We start from the raw sequence: 25,135 nt of genomic DNA on the forward strand, positions 1-25,135 counted from the left end.
TACAGTATTATATTCAAGTACTGTACATGGAATTTAATATGTGGATAGTACACCTGTTATAAATCACTGTACATGGAATTTCATATGTAAGATTGTACAGTATTATTTTCAATGTATATGTACATGGAATTCTGTATGTGGATATTCATTTATTTAATATATTATACATGTATTCAATGTACATGGAATTTCATTACTTGATAGTACAGTGCTATAATCAAAAGACATGTTCCTAGAATTTTATATATTGTTAAAAAATTGTGATCATTTCTTTTACATGTATTTTTATTCAAGCAAACATAAAACAGTTTGTTTTTATCTATATAGATGTATTATACATACAATGTATCTACACAGTATCATATATATATAGATATATCAAACATTTTAAATCTGTTTGGACGAAATGATATTATTCAGTATAATTGTAAGTTTTTATAATCAAAAAATTAACTCTCAGTTACAGAAAACTAGTTCAAAGCCTTTTTCAACTGATATATAAACCATGTTTTCATGGATTTAAATATCAATCAGTACGTACACATCCACTGGATTAAGTGCAAAGACATTATAAACAGTCTTAGAAAAACATGACCTTGTGCCATGCCAAAATACCATATATCCTTATTTGACTAATTGTTGTGTAAAGGTCCATTTCTACAAATCTACAAGTTAGTAGTAATTTACTACTATAATCCCCTCTACAAGTACCTTGCTGTTCAGCAACATTGGGGTCACTATGAGTGACATAAAGTTCAAAACAATTCAAGCTAGATTTACTTAGTTTTAATAGTTTATTTAAAATACCAGTGATGTTCCACCCCCAAAGTCCTTTTTATAGGATATGACAATATTACTCTGCAACATTTGGGCCACCCTGACTCTCTAAGATGACTGTGATAAAGATTTGTAATGTCCATTTTCTAAAAATTGATGGTAATATTTTAGTGATAACTTCTTGAAAAGTAAAACCCAATACTTGTATTTCCATAACCTACATTTCATGCATTGGTTGACAATGTTTAAAATTTTGTATTTTGGTCCATACCTCAGAAACCTTAATTTGGTGCAGTAATGATACTTCAATGCTTCAGTATTGCATTTTGTACAAAAACAATATTCTACAACTTGTTAGTAATTTTGACCTACATTTCATGCAATATTAGATATCTTCCACTACCTTTTATGTTTGGATGCATCAATTCACTACAAAATTCTATTTTAGGAATAATTAAAGGATTTATTAATTTTTTAGAATGTTAGAAAACCATTTTATGGAATGTTCTGCAATGTTTTTGAAAAATATTGGTGCACATATATATATATACTTACATTTATCTACGGAAATGTACATTTAATTTAGGTGAAATATTGCAATAAGGGTTGTGATTGTTCCATCCCTATATTCAGTGTAGCATGCTCAAGGGGGTGAATTGGGATTTAATTTGTCAATAATCTTATGTTTTTCTGTTACCAAAGAACTTATCTTTTGATATTCTTTTCAGCAAATGTAAAAAAGTTTCAGACTTATAATCAATCGTTATTTTTCAATGAGGACCTTGTTACATGTTTAAGCTGACGAAGGCTCTATTATATGTATTCTTTTTTAACTGAAAATGTAAAATAAAAAAAGTTATAACTTTCAGGCCTTGGATAGCAACATACATATTGGGTATTGAGAAATTATTTTGAATTAATAACCAAAAAATATATGTTAGTTTGTATGTTGTATTTTTGAAACTTCACAATTATCAGTAGCATTTGTTCTTGTATGGGTTAGGCGTGTTAGGAGTTATGCCTAAAATTACCAATTTGAGATTGCTGAATGATAATTCTATTTGACAGTTGGCATTATAACACTGAATTGCTAATAGTAAGATCAAGGTTTTATATGATTTTAAATAAAGAAGAGGTTCATTTTGGATCTATTTTGTACCCAAAATTTTAGAAATAATGAAAAGATGAATTACCTCAGAATGTTTTTATTTCATTTGTCCACAAATTCATACACAGCATTCAGCATTTGAAAACCATTAGAAAAGTCCAATTATAATGATATATGTTTCATCTTTTATTTTTATTATTCTATTTTTCTGTCTTTTTTGTTTGTGATGAATTCGTTGTTATTTATATTCACCTTATTATCATATTCTCATTTTAATGTATTAAATTCTTAAGTGTAAACAAAGTATTATTTTATAAACAACTCATGAAAGTATTAAACTATTTATATCTTTACATCTTTTCATTTATTTCCAACTGAATATAAGTCAACGTTTTTTCCCCAGATACTATAGTCCAGGGAAACTGCATACATGTAGCAAAAATGATCAACAGAACAAGATCTACAAATAAGTCAACATTACCAAATAGTCAATTTTTATAATAGTTATTGACTTTGGATGATGATTTTTACTCATATTTGTGGTTTTTTTGTTTAGACTTTTTTAGATCCTGAAATTAGCAAAAACTATCAGCAGAACTACCTATTAATATGTCAAAATGACTGAAAACATTAGTTAACCCCTATAATGAAAGAGTTACTTCCCTTGTATGCAGTTTTTTTGTGTAAACTATTGTTGATTGAGAGAAACAGTAAATATCAAAGAAGATGAGCAGAACAAGATCTACAAAAAGTCACATGGCTGAAAACATAATTAACTTCTTACTAGATTCCTTGTCATTCTTGAATGATGACCATTATCTAGATTTTTCAGGAAACTATCAGAAATATTTTTATTGCATTGTATCGATATAACTTAAAAATTCCAATTAAGCAAAACAGCTCTAATTTAAATAAAAACATCACTGTTATGGATAAAAATATACAAATAGGCCAAGTAACCTGAAAGATAGACAATTCCCTCAACATTACAAAAAAATAACTAGTATGAAAGGTGCTCTGGTATATAGCTTTTCACCCTTCACATATGGCACCTGTTATGTAACTGGTGACAAGTAAGTGTGGTAGTGATAAGTTGCTTTATGTGATAAGATTTTAAAAAGATCATTTCAACTTAACCATTAAGAAAATTTCGTGTAGTAGATTCTCTGTATTTTGAGATCCAATTAATATTGATTACAGTAAATTGTAATCTGAAACTGCACGGAAGTGGAAGAGAAGATTTGAAAAAATATAATACAGCAAAGGTAGAGACCTAGTGATGACACTTGCTTATATTGCCAAAAGAAACTTTTATTGGCAGTAAATCAAATGTTTTATTATCCATTTAGTAGCATTCAATAAATATTTGTATTTACAATATACTTCTCATTACAAAACTAGATGCTTTCTGGTTAAATATGCAGCAGTAAAATCATCTGCAAACGTGGAAACCATTTTCACATACTTAAGTCATATGAAGCTGTTCACAGTTTTCTATATTATAGTTCTCAAGATAATAGCCAAAACACATACAATTTTTTCAACTAGTTTGTTGATGGTTCACTTGTCACATCTACATAAAAAAAATCTTTTCTCACTGAATTTAGAAGTACTTAGGAGAAAAGGCATAGAAATTAAAATGACACATCATGTGTACACAAACCAAACCTGCCATATTACATAGTGTGATGGAAAAAAAGAGGCATTGTGGGATACATCAATAAAACAAAGTCAAACAAAACTAGAATGCACAAGCTGAAATTTCATATAAAAATAAGGAGATGTAGTATGATTGCCTGCTATAATGATTATGATTGAAATTTTTGTTGAAAGTCTTGCTCTATATCTATGAAATGAGATTCAAGGTCAGGGGAACCCAATGATTCTATATACCGAATACAATTGACTTAATACTCATAAAACTGAAAGAAAGAAAAAAGGTGTGATAAAAAAAAATAAATGTGGATAGTGTCCACATGTGGACACAGATGATGCCCCCGCTTGCATATCATATAGTTATAAAGGGACATAACTGAAGAACGGTAAAAGTGATGCTACCCAAATTTGAACTTGATCTGAGTTTTGTGGTAATAAGCATCGTGTGTAAGTCTCATAACATTTGGTTGAGGCTAACTTAAATAGAGAACAGAAACTAAAAATTCAGCAATTTTTCTATTTGTAAACACGCATAACTCTAGAATGGTTGTGTATAAGTTTTATAACATTTGGTTGAGACAAACTAGAAATTAAGCAATTTTTATGTTTATAAAGGGACATAACTCAAGAATGGTAAAAGTGTCGCCACCAAATTTCGTACTGAATCTGTATTATGTAGTAATAAGCATTGCGTATAAGTTTCATAACATTTGGTTGAGGCAAACTTAAGTTAGAGAACGGAATCTAAACATTTTGCAATTTTTCCAGTTATAAAGGGCATAACTCAAGAACGGTTAATGTGAGGCAACCAAAATTCAAACTTGATCTGTATTTTGTAGTAATAAGCATTGTGTATAAGTTTCATAACATTTGGTTGAGGCAAACTTAAGTTAGAGAACGGACTATAAAAACTTGCAATTTTTCCATTTATAAATGGGCATAACTCTAGAACGGTTAATGTGACACCAACAAAATTCACTAGATCTGTGTTTTGTGGTAATAAGCATTGTGCATAAGTTTCATAACATTTGGTTGAGGCAAACTTAAGTTAGAGAACGGAAACTAAAAATTTTGCAATTTTTCCATTTATAAAGGGGCTTAACTCTAGAACGGTTAGATTGACGCCACCAAAATTCAAAATTGATCTGTGTTTTGTGGTAATAAGCATTGTGTATAAGTTTCATAACATTTGGTTGAGGCAAACTTAAGTTAGAGAACGGAAACTAAACATTTTGCAATTTTTCCATTTATAAAGGGGCATAACTCTAGAACGGTTACAGTGACGCCACCAAAATTCAAACTTGATCTGTGTTTTGTGGTAATAAGCATTGTGTATAAGTTTCATAACATTTGGTAGAGGCAAACTCAAGTTAGAGAACGGAAACCAATTTTGGGAAGTACAGACGGATGGACGTACGTACAGACGGACAAGGGTAAAACTTAATGCCCCCACCCCTGCGGCGGGGGCATAAAAAACTTGAAACAATTTTCTTATAAAGTTTTCCAATCATGAAAATGAGGTCATGACCAATGGACATCCATAAAATTGAGAATGGAAACATGTATGCCACAGAGAAACTTCATACCACAAGACACCTCTATACGAGATACGAATTATCTACACCTTCTACCCTTTGTGAAATGTCAACCTTTATACAAATAGTTTATGCTGCATGTAAATGCTAGTTAGTAAACATATCTATGTGGCATTTTACACTAAATTTGTTGCAGGCAAGACAAGGAGAAAGTCCATACCTTGTACATGTTGTAGGCTAGCATACTATCACCAACAAAAGACAAGTGTCTACATTACATGTCAAGCTTCAAATTGCCCAGTCTCAATACAAGTTTTGAATAAGTTTTAAATTTGTATTTTTAAACACAAAATGTATTTAATTTATTAATACAATGGACTATAATATTCATTTATCTTTATTGGGAAAGTTTTTAGCTTCTTCACTCAGAAATTTCTGATGTCCATATATTTCATTGTAGAACTGGGATGATGAAAAATCCATTATTGAAAGTACAAATGGTCTATCCTTTATTCTAAGATTCCCTTTCAGATAGTTGTGATGTATTTTATCTCTGTATTTCCAATCATTCCTGACAATGTTTTCAAGCCTGAAAGTAAATTTCTCCTGTAAGAACAACCACTTAGGTCTAACACCAACATATAAATCAGTTTTCATATTTTTATAAATTCTCAGCATCGTGCATCGATTAATTACTAATATACAACCAATACATAATGCTATACAAGATGTAACTCCGAAGAAAAATGCAGGATGATCGCTAACTGTTTTGATCAAACCACCATAAGAAATAACACCTCCACCTGTTATCAACAAACTTGAAGATATCATAAGAAAATATTGCTTCAGTCCTTCTCCATTTGTGTTGCAGTATACCAATGTAAAATCCTCTGGCAGTTTGTCATTGTCAACTCGGTTGAATGGGTTTTTTGGAAACATGCGAGCACATCTCTTTTGGGTTAATTGAGCTCCTTCATTGGGAATAGCCAAAACAGAAAGATTCTGAAATGAAAGAAAAATATTGTGATAATTAGGATGAAATTCATTTGATATGACAATTATATCTGCTCTTCATTTAAGATTATATGATGGCCTTCAGAACTTCATTTAAGATTATATGATGGCCTTCAGAACTTCATTTTCATGTAGTGTATTGGTAGTATGCTGTCTCCTTGACATTTATTTTTGAACATCTTTTTCACTATTAACACACAATAATCTCCAGTAACTGTAGGAAGATGTTTTCTCATGGAAAATTAATTTTCACCTTTTGCGAATCAGCTTTTTTATTTTAGCTTTTGTACACATTTATTTACTGCATTTTGTTGTACAAATTATTATTTTCATCCTTTTTTGGACAAGGTTATTTTTGTTCCATTCCATACCAGTCCAGAATCTTCATTTCCAAAATCCTCCTGCCCCTAAACCCTGTAAGTTCATCACATATTATGAAAACTAAATGTATCTCCTTTTCTCTAATTCTTTGTCAATTTATCCCTTTCTGCACCCATTGTATAAAAAAAATTTAATCAACGTGTGGTTCGTTTGATCTCAGTTCTTCATTGGTTAAAATCTGATTATGATGTCGAATTTTCTTGCTTTCCTCTGAATTTCCTATTGTGACGGCATGAAAAAAGGCGACCATGCCTGATGACGTCACATAGAAAGAACACATCTTTTTGCTGATCATTCAAAAAGAAGGAATAAGTTTGCCTGCATATTGTTTGAAAATCATTAGAGAAACAGATTCCACCACCAAATTTCGTGTAATACGATATTTATCCACTCTCGACAGTTAAATTTTAAATATTTAACTGTCTCGAGTGGATAAATATCGTATCACACTCGATGCAGTGGTAGAATCTATATTTAACATTAATAATAATGACAATTTCACAAGTTTTGAATTAACCATATACATTTTATTGTAACTGGTATACATTGTATAAAAATAAGCAGAAGTGGTATGATTGACAATGAGACAACTCTACACAAGAGACCAAATGACACAGAATTTAATGAGTAAAACCCATATCGCTTAGTCAGCTATAAAAGGCCCCAAAATGACAAATGTAAAACAATTCAAACGAGAAAACTAACGGCCTGATTTATGTACAAAATAATGAACGAAAAACAAATATGATATACAGCAACAAACAACAACCACTGAATTACAGACTCCTGACTTGTGTCAGACAAATACAGGATGGGGCGGGGTTAAACATGTTAGTGGGCGCCAAACCCTCCCCTAACCTGAGATAGTGATGTAACAGTACAACATATGAACAAACTATAAAAATCAGTTGAAAAGGGCTTAACTCATCAGATTGGTACAAAGCATTGATCGATATTGTAACTTTTAAGGATTTTTTTTTCTCCATTATAGTGACAAGCCTTTCAACACCGAGTTTGTAAGTTTGATTCCCCCAGGTGGCAGGTGCGGTCAACTCCAATCTTAATCGACTAGGATAGTCAGTTTTCCTACCGAAGGTCTTGGTTCTCTCAAGGCACTCCAGCTTCCTCCACCAATAAAAACTGACCGCCACATAATAGCACAATAGTGTTGAAAATACCAATCAATCAATCCATTATGCTGACATATTTATCTTAACATTTTGGCACTGAACATGCTAAAAACATGCATAAATGACATTACATGTTCACTGTTAGAAGCAAAAGAATACTTGTAATGGTGTAGAAACTTATTATTAATTAACTATGGAGATAAAGTACATACAAGGAGATTCCATCAAAAAACACATTTGCTGGTGTGGAGTCAGTTTGATTGCTGATTATTTGTTACGATAACACTCCAATTAATAACTATCATGTCCATATTATATACTTTCTATTCAATTAGCAGAGAGGTATTTCAAAGTGAATTGCCATCAATCAACAGCATTCGCTGTGAAATTTCACCACCATGAGCGATATTTGACTGTACATTTGGACATTCAGACTGACATTGTTTGAAGGAACTAAATGAATAATTGTGTTTTGGTAACTTCTGGTTGCCAATTCCAAGTTGATTAGTGCTTTGGGTTATTTATAATTTTATAAGATACATATGTTGAAAAATCATAAATATTAGATTTTTTTCTGAATTAACAGTGGGCTCAATTTTTAGCTACCCTGAATTAACAACACAATTACCCAGTTAACAACACTGCAAGTATTTCTCAATCTACCCAATCCTGTCCGCCTCATACATCTCAACAGTGATAATGCCATACTTAGGAAATGTCATCAACATCTATATATTGGAACACAATGTAGCATGTCTGAAAAATAAAGAAAGAAATATTCATAATTATTTTTCATACTTTTACAATTTAAGTGCTTTTATTAAATTGACAATTCAGTGGATATGTAATGTTGCTGCAAAAGCCACCAACATTTTACCAAGGAACGGTGCTGCATGGCTAGGACGGTTATAGATGCACATAGTATACATTTATGTACAATATAGACAATAGTATTGGTAATTTGATTAAATATAAGGAGATGCACAAAACTGGTACGTCATCCTTGTGCCTGATGCAGAGGGGTCGATACATACCATAAGGTGACCTGACTGCTGGTGGCACAGAGGGACAATGCTGAATGACATGCCCAAAAGCACATAGTACCAAATAGAAAAAATTCTTATATATATGGGACAATCCTGATTGTCTATGATTAAATACATACAAAAGGGCATATTATTGGTCCAGGTACCACCATGCCATCCTCTTGCCTAGTGCAGAAAAGCTAGATCTGTATTTTGCTTTCATCAATCAAATTACAAACAGTATTTGTATTAATATTTTTCAGTCTCTTTGTTAAATAGTCAGATCAGCCTCTGGTTAGGAATCAAGTGCTTGAAGTTGGGACAGACTGACAGAGTGAGTTAATCTCGGAATATATGCAATATGTCTAATTATATTTTAATGTTTAGGTGTAATACCACCAAATCATAGTACGTCACATCCGGTTGCATACGAAAAAGGTTCGAAAAAAAAATATTCCTTTGAATTTGACAGTTGTTGGAAATTAATCCTACATTTCATTGCAGTAAAAAAATTCAGAGTCATAAACATATATCTTGGGTGTTTCAAAGCTTCATTCTTTTTTTATTTGGTGTTTCTATAGAATATTTTGGAAACTTGAGGTTACAATACAAGGTTACTAAAGCTTGTACACAGGAAAAAAGGGGTGAAATTTGATTAGTTAACTTCCAGTGATGGTTATTATCTTATATGCAATGAAATGTTATGTGAAATTTTGTCTGTAGTACTGGACAGGATAAAACTTTACTAATGCCAAGTATTTCTTTATTTGAAACATAGATAAATTCAGCACAATTTTTTGAAAAGTGCCAGTTTAACAGACTAATAGGGGAAAACAATGGTGGTATTACACCTATAATATATAGAGATGATGTGCTTGAAGCAGATAAAAAAATGTTTTTCATCATCATCAATTTTATTTGAGGTAAACCTGAGACATACCCTTTTTCAAATTTTGTTGAGAAGTACCCTGATCATGCTATTAACGACCTTGTTCAATATGTGATGAAATGCGTAATCAAGAGAATATTTATCCTCCACATACAATTACATAATTTGACTTGTTTACAAAAGAACATTATTACACCGGGCATCCGTCATGTAGCGATTATTTCAAGTATTTGTTATGTTGTTCTTATTGAATTTGTCTATCATATTAAAAGCAAGTCTTCTGTTGAAACTTGAATGTTATGTTTTTAGAGGTGATGGAAGTCATTAATCATCTTGTAGAGGAGGATTTGTCATTTGCACTTGTGTTTTTCGTGAAAGAAATTTAATTGGTTAATTTTCTTAATACAATACCAAAGCTATTTTATATATTTAACCTCTTCTCATGTCAAAGTGCTTGGGGCTACATAAAGACAGGGGAAGAAAACGAATGAGAAGGTTTTATAAAATATAGACCGGAGTTTCAAAATTCCGATTTTGTTTTACACTTTATAATCCTCATTTTACCTTGACCTTTGGGAAATGCTTGGAGACTGTAAACAATTGCATTTTATCCTGTATTTTTTCGAGATTCGTATATTTGTCCCAAATATAACACAATGCCATTAAAGAAAAAGAAAGGAGGAAAGAAAAAGTAAAGTATTGAAATGAATTATGATATTGTACCAAAGAGTTCAAAATAGTAATTTAAAATCATTTCTTCTTCACCATAGTGTTTATCAGATCATAAATGTTCAACGTGAACATTATAGGCAATTATTCTGAATAATACAAACTAATATTTTTATACAGTTTGCAAAATTATTATTCACAACTTAAATGCATTTTCCAGAATTCTAGGCAACCTGCTTTTAGAATGTTTTAAAAGTATTAAGGCGAGAATACACAATATCTCATTGTAAAATAATTACCTAAACATTGAATGCTTCTTTTTGTAATTTTATTGGGGTTTAAAAGCATTTTTCTTCATACTATGAAAGTAAGAACAATTAAGGTTTTTCAACTGCATAGAATTACAAAAAAATTATGCTTTTGTTTCTTCTTTTCTTGTTACATTTGTTGTAACATTTCGTGGACGCATGTGCAGGCATGAATTTTGCATTTGATCGGGAATTAGAATATGATATTTGAATGCTTAGCAATTGTTGTCTGCCAATAAAATAAAACAGATTCTTATAAAACATAGATTATGTAATGTAATTATTTGAAGAAATAATGCTTGCTGTATCAGGTAGTCAAGGCTGATTATAATAACCTTAGGATAAAATGACAGAATCCTCACAATAATGTATAGTTTCAATGCTTAATGAATTTCAAAACTTTTATAAACTCATCTGAGAAAGAAAATAGATTGACTGCAACCAATAGACAACTTTCGAGTTCGATGCATCTCCGTCAAAAACTCTGGTTTTAGTGAACATCATTCATGCGTTTAGGGGCATCGTCACTTCCGTTCCAATGTTGAGCAAGTGGTTGGAAAACTATAATGCTATATTGCACGAATTATTCAGCAAATTAAATTCTCATAATTGACAATCAGCACTACTGTCATTAGGGAATTGTGATTAAGTACTTACAAAACAAACATTATTTCTAGTTTATCCTGCACAATGACGATCACTAAGACGCTTGATGAACGTTAATAGTGCAGGGATACAGGCGATTCCCTCTATCTGGTAAATGACGTCATGAAGGCACGCATAATTGACGAGTTTTTTCCGGTGAAGGATGAACTCGAAAGTGGTCTATTGCCTCAAACTTCCCACACTAACATCTGCACAATCTCTTAACAAATTGTTTTGACACCAGTCTATTGTTGAAGACAGCTTTCCCTCTAAATGTTTTTTTGTTATTTTATCTAGAATTGTACAAAGGGAAATAATTTGATATACAAATTGTTATCAAAATCTTAATCTCTCCCATAATTAAAACCACCTATTAATCCAACACCGTTCTGTTGAATCTACCTTTGGAAGAGACTCCTGAAGTGAATTCCTTGGTTGAAATGTGTATAAAATCAGGATCAAATTAGTCCTATTAATCTAAGCATTTGAGGACAGAGGTGTACAGTCTAATAAAAGGGGCAAATTTTTACAGCTTATTAATAATAATTGTTTTACAGAAGTTTTAAAACAAAAATAGATGTTCAATTTTTTTTCTAAAGAAATAAATTGTTTACAGTCCTACAACTATGCCCAAGAATTCGCATCAAAATGATGGATGAAAATCAGCTTATCACAATCACCAACACCACTTAGAAAACACAAAATTTTCAAATAAATTTGTCACTCCAATTATAAGTTTGTTAGTTGATGAATACCACATGTTTAGTTTTCTTGATAATTGGTGGTAATTGTTGCATGAATAAATTAACTGTATATATACAAATGTGACTATTTAGTTAATTAGAAATGTAAACATGTAATACAAATTAAAAATTACGGTATAGGAAGACAAATAAAAATTTCTATTTTTATTTTAATGCGTAGGGAAATATAACATCAAAAACTTTCCTTCATCCATTTTAATATTTGATTTCCATGATTAGTTATAAAAATGTTAAAATAATAAAAATTTCAATTAATTTCATTGTTCCTGTCCTAGAATGGTAATATCAGAAACTGGACACATTGTGTATTATCATCTCTATTGTTATTACAAACTCAGTTTTTTGTTTTAAACATCTGTTTGTTAAGTAATATTATCTGTCCCTTTATCAGCATCAGATGACAGATTAACAGCTTTACTTAACCATTTTATAATTGAGAGAAGATATGAAATTTTCACTCTGAAGGGTTTGGATGTAAGACTGTTTATGTCTTTTAATTTCTTTACTAATAATGAAAAATTTCTGCTTCATCGACTTAGTAAAAATAGAAAATTGCTGATGAAGAAAGCAACTATTGTGAACAGTAGGGCGACTAGATATCCCTTTTGACGGTCAGGCAAAGCGAAGTGATGGACAGGAAAGCGACTTATTTGTCCCAGTCGCCTGCTAGCGTGAGCCCTGATGTTAGATACATGTAGTTTCACATCCCATTACACTAATTGACATGTTCATCTTTGATACAGTTGCTTAGATAACCCTAAAAGGATAGTATAAATACCTATGAATCTTAATTTGCAATCAACATGTTAATTGTCATAAGACCGACCCTTAATTTTTGGTGGACCTTAAGAATTTTTCTCTGAAAATTTGAGTTATCTTTCTAGTATAAATGTCCTATATGTCCTGATCTATGTGAGACATCAAGACAACACTGACCATTCCAGGTTCCTGATTTGGGATATAATGTGGCTTAAAAGTAGTTTTTGGGTACTCACTACTCCCCCTCCCCCTTTGATCTTGATCAGTTATATAGAATGAATATAATGGTCAAATCAGACATTGATGTCATTGATTGGAATAAAGGATGTAGGGTAAAAGTCAATGAGACAACAACCCAATGACACTATTAACCAATAGACGTCAAGAGGTAATCAGTTGTTTGTCTCGCTTGACAGAGTCAAAAAGCGAGCCATAGGTATGCTGTTTCCGGCGGCAGCGGCGTCAACAATGTATTAGTTTGTGATTAGGTCTAGTTTATAGTGAACTATTAGTGGTAAGTTAAAGATATTTGGTATGCAGTTGTATTAGTATTGGCACATCTCATTACCATGGAGATTATTTGGCCCCGCCCCCTCAGTTATGGTCTATTGACTTTGAAATTTTTGCTTTGTTTTCATGTAAAAGTTTGTAATTAGGTCAGTTAATAGGGAACCACTAGTGGTAAGTTAATGATAATTGGTATGCAGTGGTATAAGCATTGGCATATCTCATTTCCATGGCGATTATTTGGCCCCACTCCCTCAGTCATGGTCTATTGACTTTGAAACTTTTGCTTAGTTTTCATGTATTAGTTTGTGATTAGGTCAGTTTATGGGGAACCACTAGTGGTAGGTCAATGATATTTGGTATGCAGTTGTATTAGCATTGGTACATATCATTACAATGGAGATTATTTGACCCCGCCCCCTCAGTTATGATTTATTGAATTTGAAATTTTGCTTAGTTTACATGTATTAGTTTGTGTTTAGGTTTGTTTAAAGGGAACTTCTTATGATAAGTCAATGGTATTTGGTATGCAGTTGTATTAACATTGGCACATCTCATTTCCATGGAGATTGTTTGGCCATGTACATGTACCTTCAGTCATGATTCATTGACTTTGAATATTTGCAAAACTTACATGTAAAAGTGTTGCTATTTTAATTTCAACATTTGCATTATCGAAATAACCAAAAAGCGAGACATATCTCTGTGATAACAGTTTATTTGTTTGCAGAATTTGAGGTTAGTGGAAGATCTGTCATTTATAACCTCAAATTCTACAAATAACAAAACGGATTACCTTTAACTTATCATGATATCCTCTTAAGATAAAGATTTTTTTTTTCTTTATTATTAAGATAAATGGCAAACAACAACCACAGAGAGGTTTTTTACTTGGGACAAGCACATGAATATGTGTCAGGGTTAAATTAGTTTCTTAAATCAATATTACAAGTGAAATTACAAAAAGACTTGCATTTTTTTCTTTAGAATAGTACACTTTGAATAATATTTCAGATATTTTTATGCAATTAATGTGAATTGTTCTGTTGACCTATTCAATTAAGAGAAATCATTCATATTGAAGAGAAGGAAATGGTTGTGCGTTTACAAATAACATGATTTTCCAAAAAGTATGCAATTAAGTGGATGTCACTTGTTATTTTATATTGTTGGATTGCTATCTTACTGAGATGAACATAATATCTTATAAAAGTCTTATTTATTTCTCTCCATCAAATTCAGTAAAAAGAGCTGTTCATGTAATAAAGTTTATTTTAATTATAGGAAGTTGACAGCAGGAAAGTCATCAATAGAAAAAGATGAAGCAGGGGAAATTGATCCAGGTACTTTGATTTCTGTAACAAATGCTGATGGTACTGTAGATCTTAAAGAAAAAGATGGAGGCAAGAAAAAGAAAAAGGGCAAAAAGAAGAAGAAGAAAGTGTCATTGGCTGATAAGAAGTTGGTAAGATACATTTAAGAGCTGAAGTTACTGCAAATTTTTAAATTGTGAAGCACATATGGTATAATTGATGTAAATCAAATTTATTTACCAAAGAGGTGGAGATCTTGAAGAATACATTTGGGAGGGTTTAGTAAAAAATTTGCCACAAGCTTAAGTTGATTTGCCTATCTAAAGTCAGGAATCTTGTCAGTGGTGGTCTTTTTATAAATATGTAAACAATTTTTGTGTTTTAATGGAAAGTGCACAAACATTCCCAATAATGCCTATCTAGATATTATGTCATTAAAGTAAATCATGCAATAAAAAACCTTTATGGTGCAGCTGTGACCAACAGGATGACCACTAACTTAAACAATGAAAGAAAAGACGGCAATCAGAACATTATTTACAAGACTTAAAAATGATAGATGCTCAGACTTTGTCAAATTGTGGAACCGAGATTAAAGTTAACTTGATCTCAGTACAGAAATGAAGTGCTAAACCAAATTCAAATTTATATTTTTAAATTTTAGGAAAGACTAGAAAAAGAAACAGAAAAGTTAAAGAAGGAAAAACCATCATTTCGTCTATTTATATATGAAATGGACAAATGGTTAAAATCTAATGCAGTAAGAATCCAGCAACTTTTCAAAACATACGATTATGAGGGGGAGTGTATGCTTACTTACGATGAATTTAAGTCAGGTAAGAAAGATGTGGAAAAACATACGATTATGAAGGAGAGTGTATGCTTACATATGATGAATTTAAGTCAGGTAAGAAAGATGTGGATAAACATAGCAACACATGTGTGTTTTCATATATTTGTTACCAAAAATGAAATTTAAAATAGATTTTATGATTTGAAGAGAAATTTAAGATTTTTTTTGTCAATTTTATGTGCTTTCTATACAGATGTGGACCTATTTTGAAAGAATTTAATCAGTAATATTTCAGAGAATTAAAGAGATAAATGCATTATATTTTTCATTTTTCCATTATAGTTCAAGGAGCCAAAATTATATGCAAAATTTTACAAAAATCTGTGACATAGTCCATTTACGGTACCGTGGCCTTAAGAGTTAAGAATAAAAGACATTTTAGTGGTTTTATATGGCATAATTCTGTTTTAATGTATTTCAGGAATGTTTGACTTGGAGATTCCCTGTAGTGAAGTACAATGTCATCTGTTAGCAAAGTTGTTAGACAATGAAAATAGTGAGGAAATTGACTACACAGAACTACACAAAGGACTTAATTATGCAATGTAGGTTTGAATTAAAAGAGGTACATGGGATAATTATCAAACAAATTATAAGCACATTTCCAATACATTGGAACTGAAAATTGATCAATAAAACTGTCAAAACCTTGTTACTTAGATTTTCAACCTTATAATGTAGACAAACTTATATCTTTGATGAAACTCTTTTTGTATATTTATAATATTTTAGGGACATTCTAATTCTTTAATAGCTTGAGTAAGTTGTTTTTAATGTGACTTCATGTTAAATAAATTACCATCTAATCATATGGTCAAGTGTTGAAAAGCAAAAATAAAAAAGCTCTTAAAATTCAAAGGTTGTTTTTAACAAACAAAAAACACCATTAATATTCTTCTACTGCAGTCATTGATGAAAATGAAACAATTGGATTAAAATTTTATATACATAACTAGTTAATGAGTGTTAGCAAGTGTGATGCATGAACTGTTTTTCCTTATTCAGATTTTTGTCTGTAAAGGCAACCAATATTTTATCTTAATTATGAGTCGTGGTATAATGTTAACATGCAAATAATATTGAAATTTTGGAAATAGAATGTTTAAAAAGGGATTATGATCACTTTCAGACTTTAGAAAAATGGAAATATGATAGAACAAGTTCAGTAACTAGTCTTTTATCTTTTGATGGAGCTTGTTTATATTTACACATAATTTCATATATGCCATCTCTTCATGATTTTTTTTTTGAGCAATCAAAATAATTTATGTCTTATTCAAATTCTGTCTCTACTCAAAGTTGATTTAAACCTCTGGTAGTTTATTTTTCTAATGTTTCCAGAAGATGTGTTTGAAATTCAAATGAGGAACAAAAACAAAAGAAACAGAACAATAATATAATATACATTACAATGTAGTTTAAAAGACAGAAGTGTTTATTTTGACAGATTCTAGGAATTGCCCTACATTTTTTTTTGTTGAAGAAATCATGAAAAACAATAACTGAATCATTTTTGGAGACCTCCATGTGAAGAGTACTTTATTTGCTTCCTAAACATGATAAATAACTCTCACCATTCCTTCTGTTGAAATATTTTTGTTTTGTTTTGTTTTGATACTGCAGAAATAGGGAATGATTAAGATATATACTCAGTATAAAGAAACAGATCTTCCTAGTATGATTTATTTTATAAGCTGAATTGAAACAAAGTCATAGTCCGCTTATATTATGATAAATGCCGTCCAGATGTCAGGGCGTCAACATTTGACCTTCCTGACCAAATCTTTTGAGCCATAAACAACATTTTTACCAAACTTGGTGAGATTATGCCCCATTGGGTAAGAAAGAACCTTAAAATTTAGGGTAAATAGATCAACGGTCAAGGTCAGAGGAGCTATTAATAGACAGAAATTCGTGCAACATTTTGGTTTTTGGATTTTAACTTTAGAATCATTTGTCCAACTTTTATAAAACTTGGTGTGACAATGCTTCATTGGATGTAGAAGTTATCTATTGATATTTTAAAAGTCACTAGGTCAGAGTCAGGGTCACAGCAGCAAATGATAAACTGAAATTAAGACAGAATTTGTTTTTTTTGTTATATCTATCCAACCATATGTCCAAAATTCATCAAACTCAGCTTGAGAATGCCCCTTGTAAAGAAAAAGATCCCTGTAGTATTTTTGGGGGGTCAGTAGGTCAAAAAAGGTCAATGTCTGTATACCTATTTTCCATCATTTAAACTAAAATTGTTAGCAGATCTTACAATTATCACAAAACCTGAAAAAAAAACCAAGTACCTGACTCAAAAATCTGTTTCTTTTACTACAAATCCATATAGATTGTAAAGCGGCAAATGCACCCATGGTGCTTCTTGACTTTTTTTTAGTGAGGTAGAGGAGATGGAACAAGAAGAAGAAGAAATGGAAAAGGTTTTGGATGTAACAAAGAGAGATCTAGATCATTGTAGATCCTGTAAAATGGCTGTCATACAACCACCCGGTATACCATTCTGCAGGTAATATTGTCTTATCATATCCTGTAAAATGGCTGTCATACAACCTCCCGGTATACCATTCTGCAGGTAATATTGTCTTATCACATCCTGTAAAATGGCTGTCATACAACCTCCCTGTATACCATTCTGTAGGTAATATTGTCTTATCAGATCCTGTAAAATGGCTGTCATACAACCTCCCTGTATACCATTCTGTAGGTAATATTGTCTTATCTGATCCTGTAAAATGGCTGTCATACAACCTCCCTGTATACCATTCTGTAGGTAATATTGTCTTATCAGATCCTGTAAAATGGCTGTCATACAACCTCCCTGTATACCATTCTGTAGGTAATATTGTCTTATCTGATCCTGTAAAATGGCTGTCATACAACCTCCCAGTATACCATTCTGTAGGTAATATTGTCTTATCAGATCCTGTAAAATGGCTGTCATACAACCTCCTGGTATTCCATTCTGTAGGTAATATTGTCTTATCAGATCCTGTAAAATGGCTGTCATACAACCTCCCAGTATACCATTTTGAAGGTAATATTGTCTTATCATATCCTGTAAATGGCTGTCATACAACCTCCCGGTATACTATTCTGTAGGTAATATTGTCTTATCATATCCTGTAAAATGGCTGTCATACAACCTCCTGGTATTCCATTCTGCAGGTAATATTGTCTTATCTGATCCTGTAAAATGGCTGTCATACAACCTCCCAGTATACCATTCTGTAGGTAATATTGTCTTATCTGATCCTGTAAAATGGCTGTCATACAACCTCCCGGTATACTATTCTGTAGGTAATATTGTCTTATCAGATCCTATAAAATGGCTGTCATACAACCTCCCGGTATACCATTCTGTAGACCTGTAATATTGTCTTATCTGATCCTGTAAAATGGCTGTCATACAACCTCCTGGTATACCATTCTGTAGGTAATATTGTCTTATCTGATCCTGTAAAATGTCTGTCATACAACCTCCCAGTATACCATTCTGTAGGTAATATTGTCTTATCAGATCCTGTAAAATGGCTGTCATACAACCTCCCTGTATACCATTCTGTAGGTAATATTGTCTTATCTGATCCTGTAAAATGTGTGCCATACAACCTCCCAGTATACCATTCTGTAGGTAATATTGTCTTATCAGATCCTATAAAATGGCTGTCATACAACCTCCCGGTATACTATTCCATAGACCTGTAATATTGTCTTATCTGATCCTGTAAAATGGCTGTCATACAACCTCCCTGTATACCATTCTGTAGGTAATATTGTCTTATCAGATCCTGTAAAATGGCTGTCATACAACCTCCTGGTATTCCATTCTGCAGGTAATATTGTCTTATCATATCCTGTAAAATGGCTGTCATACAACCTCCTGGTATACCATTCTGTAGGTAATATTGTCTTATCAGATCCTGTAAAATGGCTGTCATACAACCTCCTGGTATACCATTCTGTAGGTAATATTGTCTTATCAGATCCTGTAAAATGGCTGTCATACAACCTCCCAGTATACTATTCTGTAGGTAATATTGTATTATCAGATTTATTAATCAAAATAACTTCTGAAATACCATTTTAGTGGCAAAATTGTCTTCATGACACAAAATACACTGAAGCCAACAATAAATTGCTGTGTTAAGATAAAACATGTCATTAGGTGGAAAAGTCTGTGCTGATTAAATTGGAACTATAGCTAACTATTAAAGTACTCATGTAGCTTTCTTATATATGATTTGAAAAGGGTGATAGGGGCTGTCTTTACCTTAAGCTTGCAGTGAGGTGTCAGCTTTTTCTCTGTATTAAATGCCTAACTATCAACTAAATTTGAAGAACAGCAATAAAAATAATGAATGTTTTCTTTGGGTTTATGTACAGGTAGGGATTTTTTTTAAATAAACAAATTCATCAAATTCTAACTTTTCTGTTACTTTATAAAAAATCTATCTGTTATAGGACATTTAAACCTTCAAATAGTCCATATAACACAAAATTACCTAAGGAATTGGAATAAACGAAATGAACCAGTTTTTTGCTAAATTTTCAAAATATACATGCACTGTAAAATTCAAATATTTGATACTTATCAGTTTTTGAAACTTCATTCAAATGATAATTCATTCAAGAGAACACCTTAAATTATAGTTTGTTTTTTTAAAAGTTTTTTTCAATTACCAAGGAATTTCTATCTTCAAAGGGCATAGTGAAGAAAGCCAAATGTAACTTTAACTATTAAAATTAAACACTTCTCTTAAAAAAAAAACTCAGAAATATCTTCGATTTGTCTCCCTTTAATTGATCAAAGTATGTTTGCTCTCAAAAAATGCAACTGAATTATTTCCCTTTGACTGATTAGAGTGTTACACAGAGCTCAGTTTGTCTGGGCAACAAATTTGTTTTCATATTATGAGCAATTTTAGACAGTATAATACTTCTGACTGAATTATACCGGTTATAGATAGGTCATGTTTGTTCAGAGTAGAAAAATTAATTGCAAGCAAGCTAGCTATTCATTGTGTAACATTTTACATCTTATTATATTTTATTAACTTGTATTTACTCACTGTTATATTTTTGATTAAAGACAGACCATATGTGACCTGTATAACTGATTATTATCATCATAATTATGGTCTGTTATTTTAATGAAATTAAAAAGAAGGCAAAAATAAGTTGACAATACTATGCTTATCAGCCCTCCAAATACAGATTTTCATCTCATGTTAATATTTATTCAAACTGAAACGCATTGAATTGGATATATGTATGTACAGTTATAATATTTATCTTTTTCAGGGACATTTTAATTAATCTAATTTGCATAACCTTCAAGAATACATCAAAACATCCTTCACACATAAAAGTGACTGCTAATGCTTACACAACAATATACAGTCTAATTCAGATGATTATACAGGACACAGGCATTGCATCAACAAAACTGTCAATTTTCCGTGATGACAGGCGAGTTGCTGAATCTAGGATAGAAGAGGATACAGAGCTGAGGGAATTATGGGGAGATACAATGGACGAACCAGATGAAATAGACTTATACTACGACTATCGAGTGGAATTTACAGAGTGTCCTATATTACTGTGTGATTATTACTTTGTTGATCTTGATAACTGAAAACCAAAAATTATTCCAAGCATTTAATCCTAGACTAGTTGATTCTCGTTTACATGAATAATTACAAGAAAAAGAGTAAACATTTTGTATAATTAGAATTATGAAGAGTATTGACCTTTGACTTATAAATAAAAATTAAGTCAACAGAATATGTTTGTTAGGATGAAGATTACCAAATGTGATATTTTATAATGTACTTATTTTTTTTTTTTAGATTTTTAAAAAAAAATAATTTTATTTTTAATCAGACATTTGAAACTGTTTTGTTTTCGACTACTTGTTCCCCTGTATGAATGTTATCAGATCATAAAGGGGGGGGGGGGGGTTAATATATAAAAGAATGTGATTTCTTTTTTTTTTTTTTATCAAAAACCATTTAAACAAAAGAATACACAGAGATGGCAGACATGAGGATCTGATGTAAATATTGTCTTATCAGATCCTGTAAAATGGCTGTCATACAACCTCCCTGTATACCATTCTGTAGGTAATATTGTCTTATCATATCCTATAAAATGGCTGTCATACAACCTCCCAGTATACCATTCTGTAGACCTGTAATATTGTCTTATCAGATTCTGTAAAATGGCTGTCATACAACCTCCCAGTATACCATGTAAATAATTTAAAGTATAAATATGTGATACCATCAGTATAGAGAAACTATATGAGACTCAAGAATAGCATTGTTTTAATTTCTGAGTGGAGATATTTTTAAGTTATTGATTTACAGTAAAATTTCATATTCTAAGAATACAAGGCATCTAGCATATAAGCAGATCTGACACTTTATTGGTATAACTCTTATTTATAATTTATTAATATAGCATATAAACCAAATTTTATGTTATGGATTTCAGCCATTTTGATATCCTCAGTGTTATAAAAAATTAAAATGATTTTTGTCAGTTTTTCAATCTTCTGTAGCGAACCAATAAAGGAAAAAAAAGATTTCCTTCTACATGAACATTCTCCCCCCCCCCCCATAATCCAAGAACATTTTGAATGGAAATTTCCCAGTAGTAAAATGAAAACTCTTTGAAAACTTTTTAAGTGCAAAAGTAGCTTATACAAGCTTTAACTTAATGAAACAGTGTAAAAACTGTACATATAATTGTTAATAATCTATTTAGTGAATTAAGCATAAAGGGACAGTATATGTTTTGCATCAGAGTCATGGTATAATTATTGATGAATAATGGTATTTGATTAAAATTGCACCATGAAAGTTCTTACTATAATAAGGCAGCTATGACCTACATTTCATGAATTATTGGGACCAGGAGGGTGTTGTAATTTCATATCCATGCTTCACAGATGAAATGTTCCAAAAAAGATGGTCAAGAAATTAGTTAACAATAGTCTATGTATGTAAATAGAATATGCAAAGGGATAAGCTACATATTGACCATGCTTCAGGTTAACAGCATCTCAGATGTAAGTTTTAGCAGAACTAAAAAAAAAAAATGGACAAATTATTAGTTGATTTGATTTTTAACAATTTTGCTTATTTCTAAAGTCACAAGAATAATTTATATACAAAACTTGTAGGTAATTTTTAAATTTATATTTACTGGTATTTACTGGTCAAATAAAAGATAGTAGCTGATGAATGTGAAACATAACTTTCAGATTCCTAACTAAATTTTGGCAATTCCTACGAAAAAAAAGAGAGTAAAAACACATCTATGATTTGTATGACTATTCATTGTTCCATACAACTTAAACGTTCAAAATAGTGAGTTAGCATGAATTCATATGAAATCTTAAAATTTATACAATTCATAGTTAATTTATCTACATTTAATAGAAATTAAACATGATTTACAAGTTTGTTATTTATTTGAAACTGTCACTTCCATTGTAGAAGATATATGTATCAATGATCAACATAACACTACAGTTTATATCAAGTTTTGTTTGGTTGGTGTTGAAGACTCTGAAGACTCAAATCTTCCTGTTTGATGAAATAAACAGGACAACATTTCTAGTTTTTGTCAGACTATGAGTAGTAGTAAGGCTGTTTGAATATTTTTATAAATTCCAATTCTGATGTCATATCTGTAAAAATATTTCCCATGTATATTAATCTTTTTTAAAACTCGATATTGGCATAATTTGGTACTACTTTAAAAGTGGTTGAGCTTACTGTACAAAATGTATCTAATCCTGAATTGTATTATTATATTGAATTGATTTTTAATGAGTAGATAGTTAAAATCATTTTGCTTTACTGTCTGTAATACTTGACCACTTTTGGGCTGTCATCTAGTAAACCTTTTTGTTTAATTGTCTGCAGTGTTTGGTGTTCTCTTGTCATACATCTTTTGGTTCATTTGATGTTGTCTTCATTAACAATTCAACTTTATCATTTCACTGTACATAAATGTCTGTATATACTTCTTGTCCCTTAAAATACCCCTTGCTTTCTCAAGCGAGCTGTATATAGTGATGAAGTCTGTTTGTTAGTCATTTATCCCTCTGTCCCACTTTTGTATCCACAACTGCTCCTGAACAACATGACAGAATTTTGTGAAACTTAAACAGTATGTTACTCACATAATAACACAGAACTAGTCAGCCCTTAACAATAGATACAATTACCCTGAATAACACATGACTTACTGTCCTCTACACTAGATACAATTACCCAAAAAATACACATTACAGACAGTCCTCTACACTAGATACAATTACCCCATATATACATATTACTGACTGTTCTCTACACTAAATGAAATTACCCTAAATAACACATTACAGACAGTCCTCTACACTAGATACAATTACACTAAATAACATATGACTTGCTGTCCTCTTCACTAGATACAATTACCCCAAATATACACATTACAGACAGTCCTCTACACTAGATACAATTACCCCAAAAATACACATTACAGACAGTCCTCTACACTAGATACAATTACCCCAAAAATACACATTACAGACAGTCCTCTACACTAGATACAATTACCCCCAAATGTACACATTACATTACATTAACGTTGATTTTCATGTTTGAATTGTTTTACATTTCATCATGTTGGGGCCTTTTATTTGGCTTACTATATGGTATGGGTTTTGCTCATTTTTGAAGAACATTCGGTGACCTACTGTACATGTTGCTTACATCCATGTCATTTCATCTTTGGTGAATAGTTGTCTTATACCACATCTCCTTATCTTTATATACATGTATATAAATCGTAAAATGCGGACAATTATAGGTGTTACTTTCAAACAAACTGTTTTTAAGACTGAAGTAATCTTTAACTTCACGTCTGATTATTTTTAATGTCCTAATAGAAAAATTAATCGGTAACCATAGAAATCTCTACCTTTAAATAATTTCCCATCTCACTGATTCATCGTACAAAATTGAAGAAAGATATTTCATTGTACATTGCAATATCCTACTGTCCTCTTCACTAGATACAATAACCCCAAATATACATATCACAGACAGTCCTCTACACTAGATACAATTACACTGAATAACACATAAACAGACTGCATTCTACACTAGAACACTAGATATAGATACCTTTGACAACACATAACTAGACTGTCCTCAACACTAGATACAATTACTCTGAATAACACATATATAATACAGCTTTTAAACTGGACAAAATAACCTTGAATATCATGTGATAGGACAACTATCCTCATTTAACCATTTACCCTGAATAACATTAAAATACATCTATCTTCACTGATAAAGCTACTCCACATGTCACAAAGCGGGACAGCTTTCTAAACTGATAGTTATCCTGGATAGGACATAGCAGGATAGCTTTCTACACTAGTACAGTTACCCTGTATATCACATAGCAGGTAGCTTTTTACACTGATACAGTTAAAATATATATCATATAGCAGGATAGCTGCTTTCTACACTGGTATTATTACCCTGTATATCCTATAGCAGGTAGCTTTCTACACTAGTATGGTTACCCTGTATATCATATAGCAGGATAGCTTTCTACACTGGCACAGTTAACCAGTATATCATATAAAGGTAGCTTTCTACACTGGTACAGTTACCATGTATATCATATAGCAGGTAGCTTTCTGCACTGGTATAGTTACCCTGTATATCATATAGCAGATATCTTACTACACTGGTACAGTTACCCTGTACATCATATA

General features: G+C 31.4%; 1 protein-coding gene and 1 long non-coding RNA gene across 3 annotated transcripts; one reads left to right on the forward strand and one right to left on the reverse strand.

Moving 5' to 3' along the window:
- Positions 1–5,455: 5,455 nt before the first annotated feature.
- On the reverse strand, positions 5,456–9,990 carry LOC127701772 (uncharacterized). Of its 2 annotated transcripts, none has more exons than XR_007982222.1 (3): positions 9,950–9,990; positions 8,230–8,357; positions 5,456–6,078 (listed from the first exon to the last, which is right to left on the reverse strand). It is a non-coding gene; the product is annotated as an uncharacterized LOC127701772 (long non-coding RNA). The 2 variants fall into 2 exon arrangements; XR_007982221.1 differs by having other exon boundaries at positions 9,927–9,984.
- Positions 9,991–10,079: 89 nt separating this feature from the next.
- On the forward strand, positions 10,080–23,203 carry LOC127700417 (uncharacterized). The gene is made up of 6 exons (XM_052203861.1): positions 10,080–10,206; positions 14,452–14,632; positions 15,145–15,316; positions 15,755–15,878; positions 17,723–17,851; positions 20,647–23,203. The coding sequence occupies exons 1-6, from the start codon at positions 10,172–10,174 to the stop codon at positions 20,978–20,980; spliced, it is 975 nt and encodes a 324-aa protein (XP_052059821.1). The 5' UTR covers positions 10,080–10,171; the 3' UTR covers positions 20,981–23,203.
- Positions 23,204–25,135: the final 1,932 nt, after the last annotated feature.

The sequence above is a fragment of the Mytilus californianus genome, unplaced genomic scaffold (assembly GCF_021869535.1).
Source record: "Mytilus californianus isolate M0D057914Y unplaced genomic scaffold, xbMytCali1.0.p SCAF_5, whole genome shotgun sequence".
Lineage (NCBI taxonomy): Eukaryota > Metazoa > Mollusca > Bivalvia > Mytilida > Mytilidae > Mytilus > Mytilus californianus.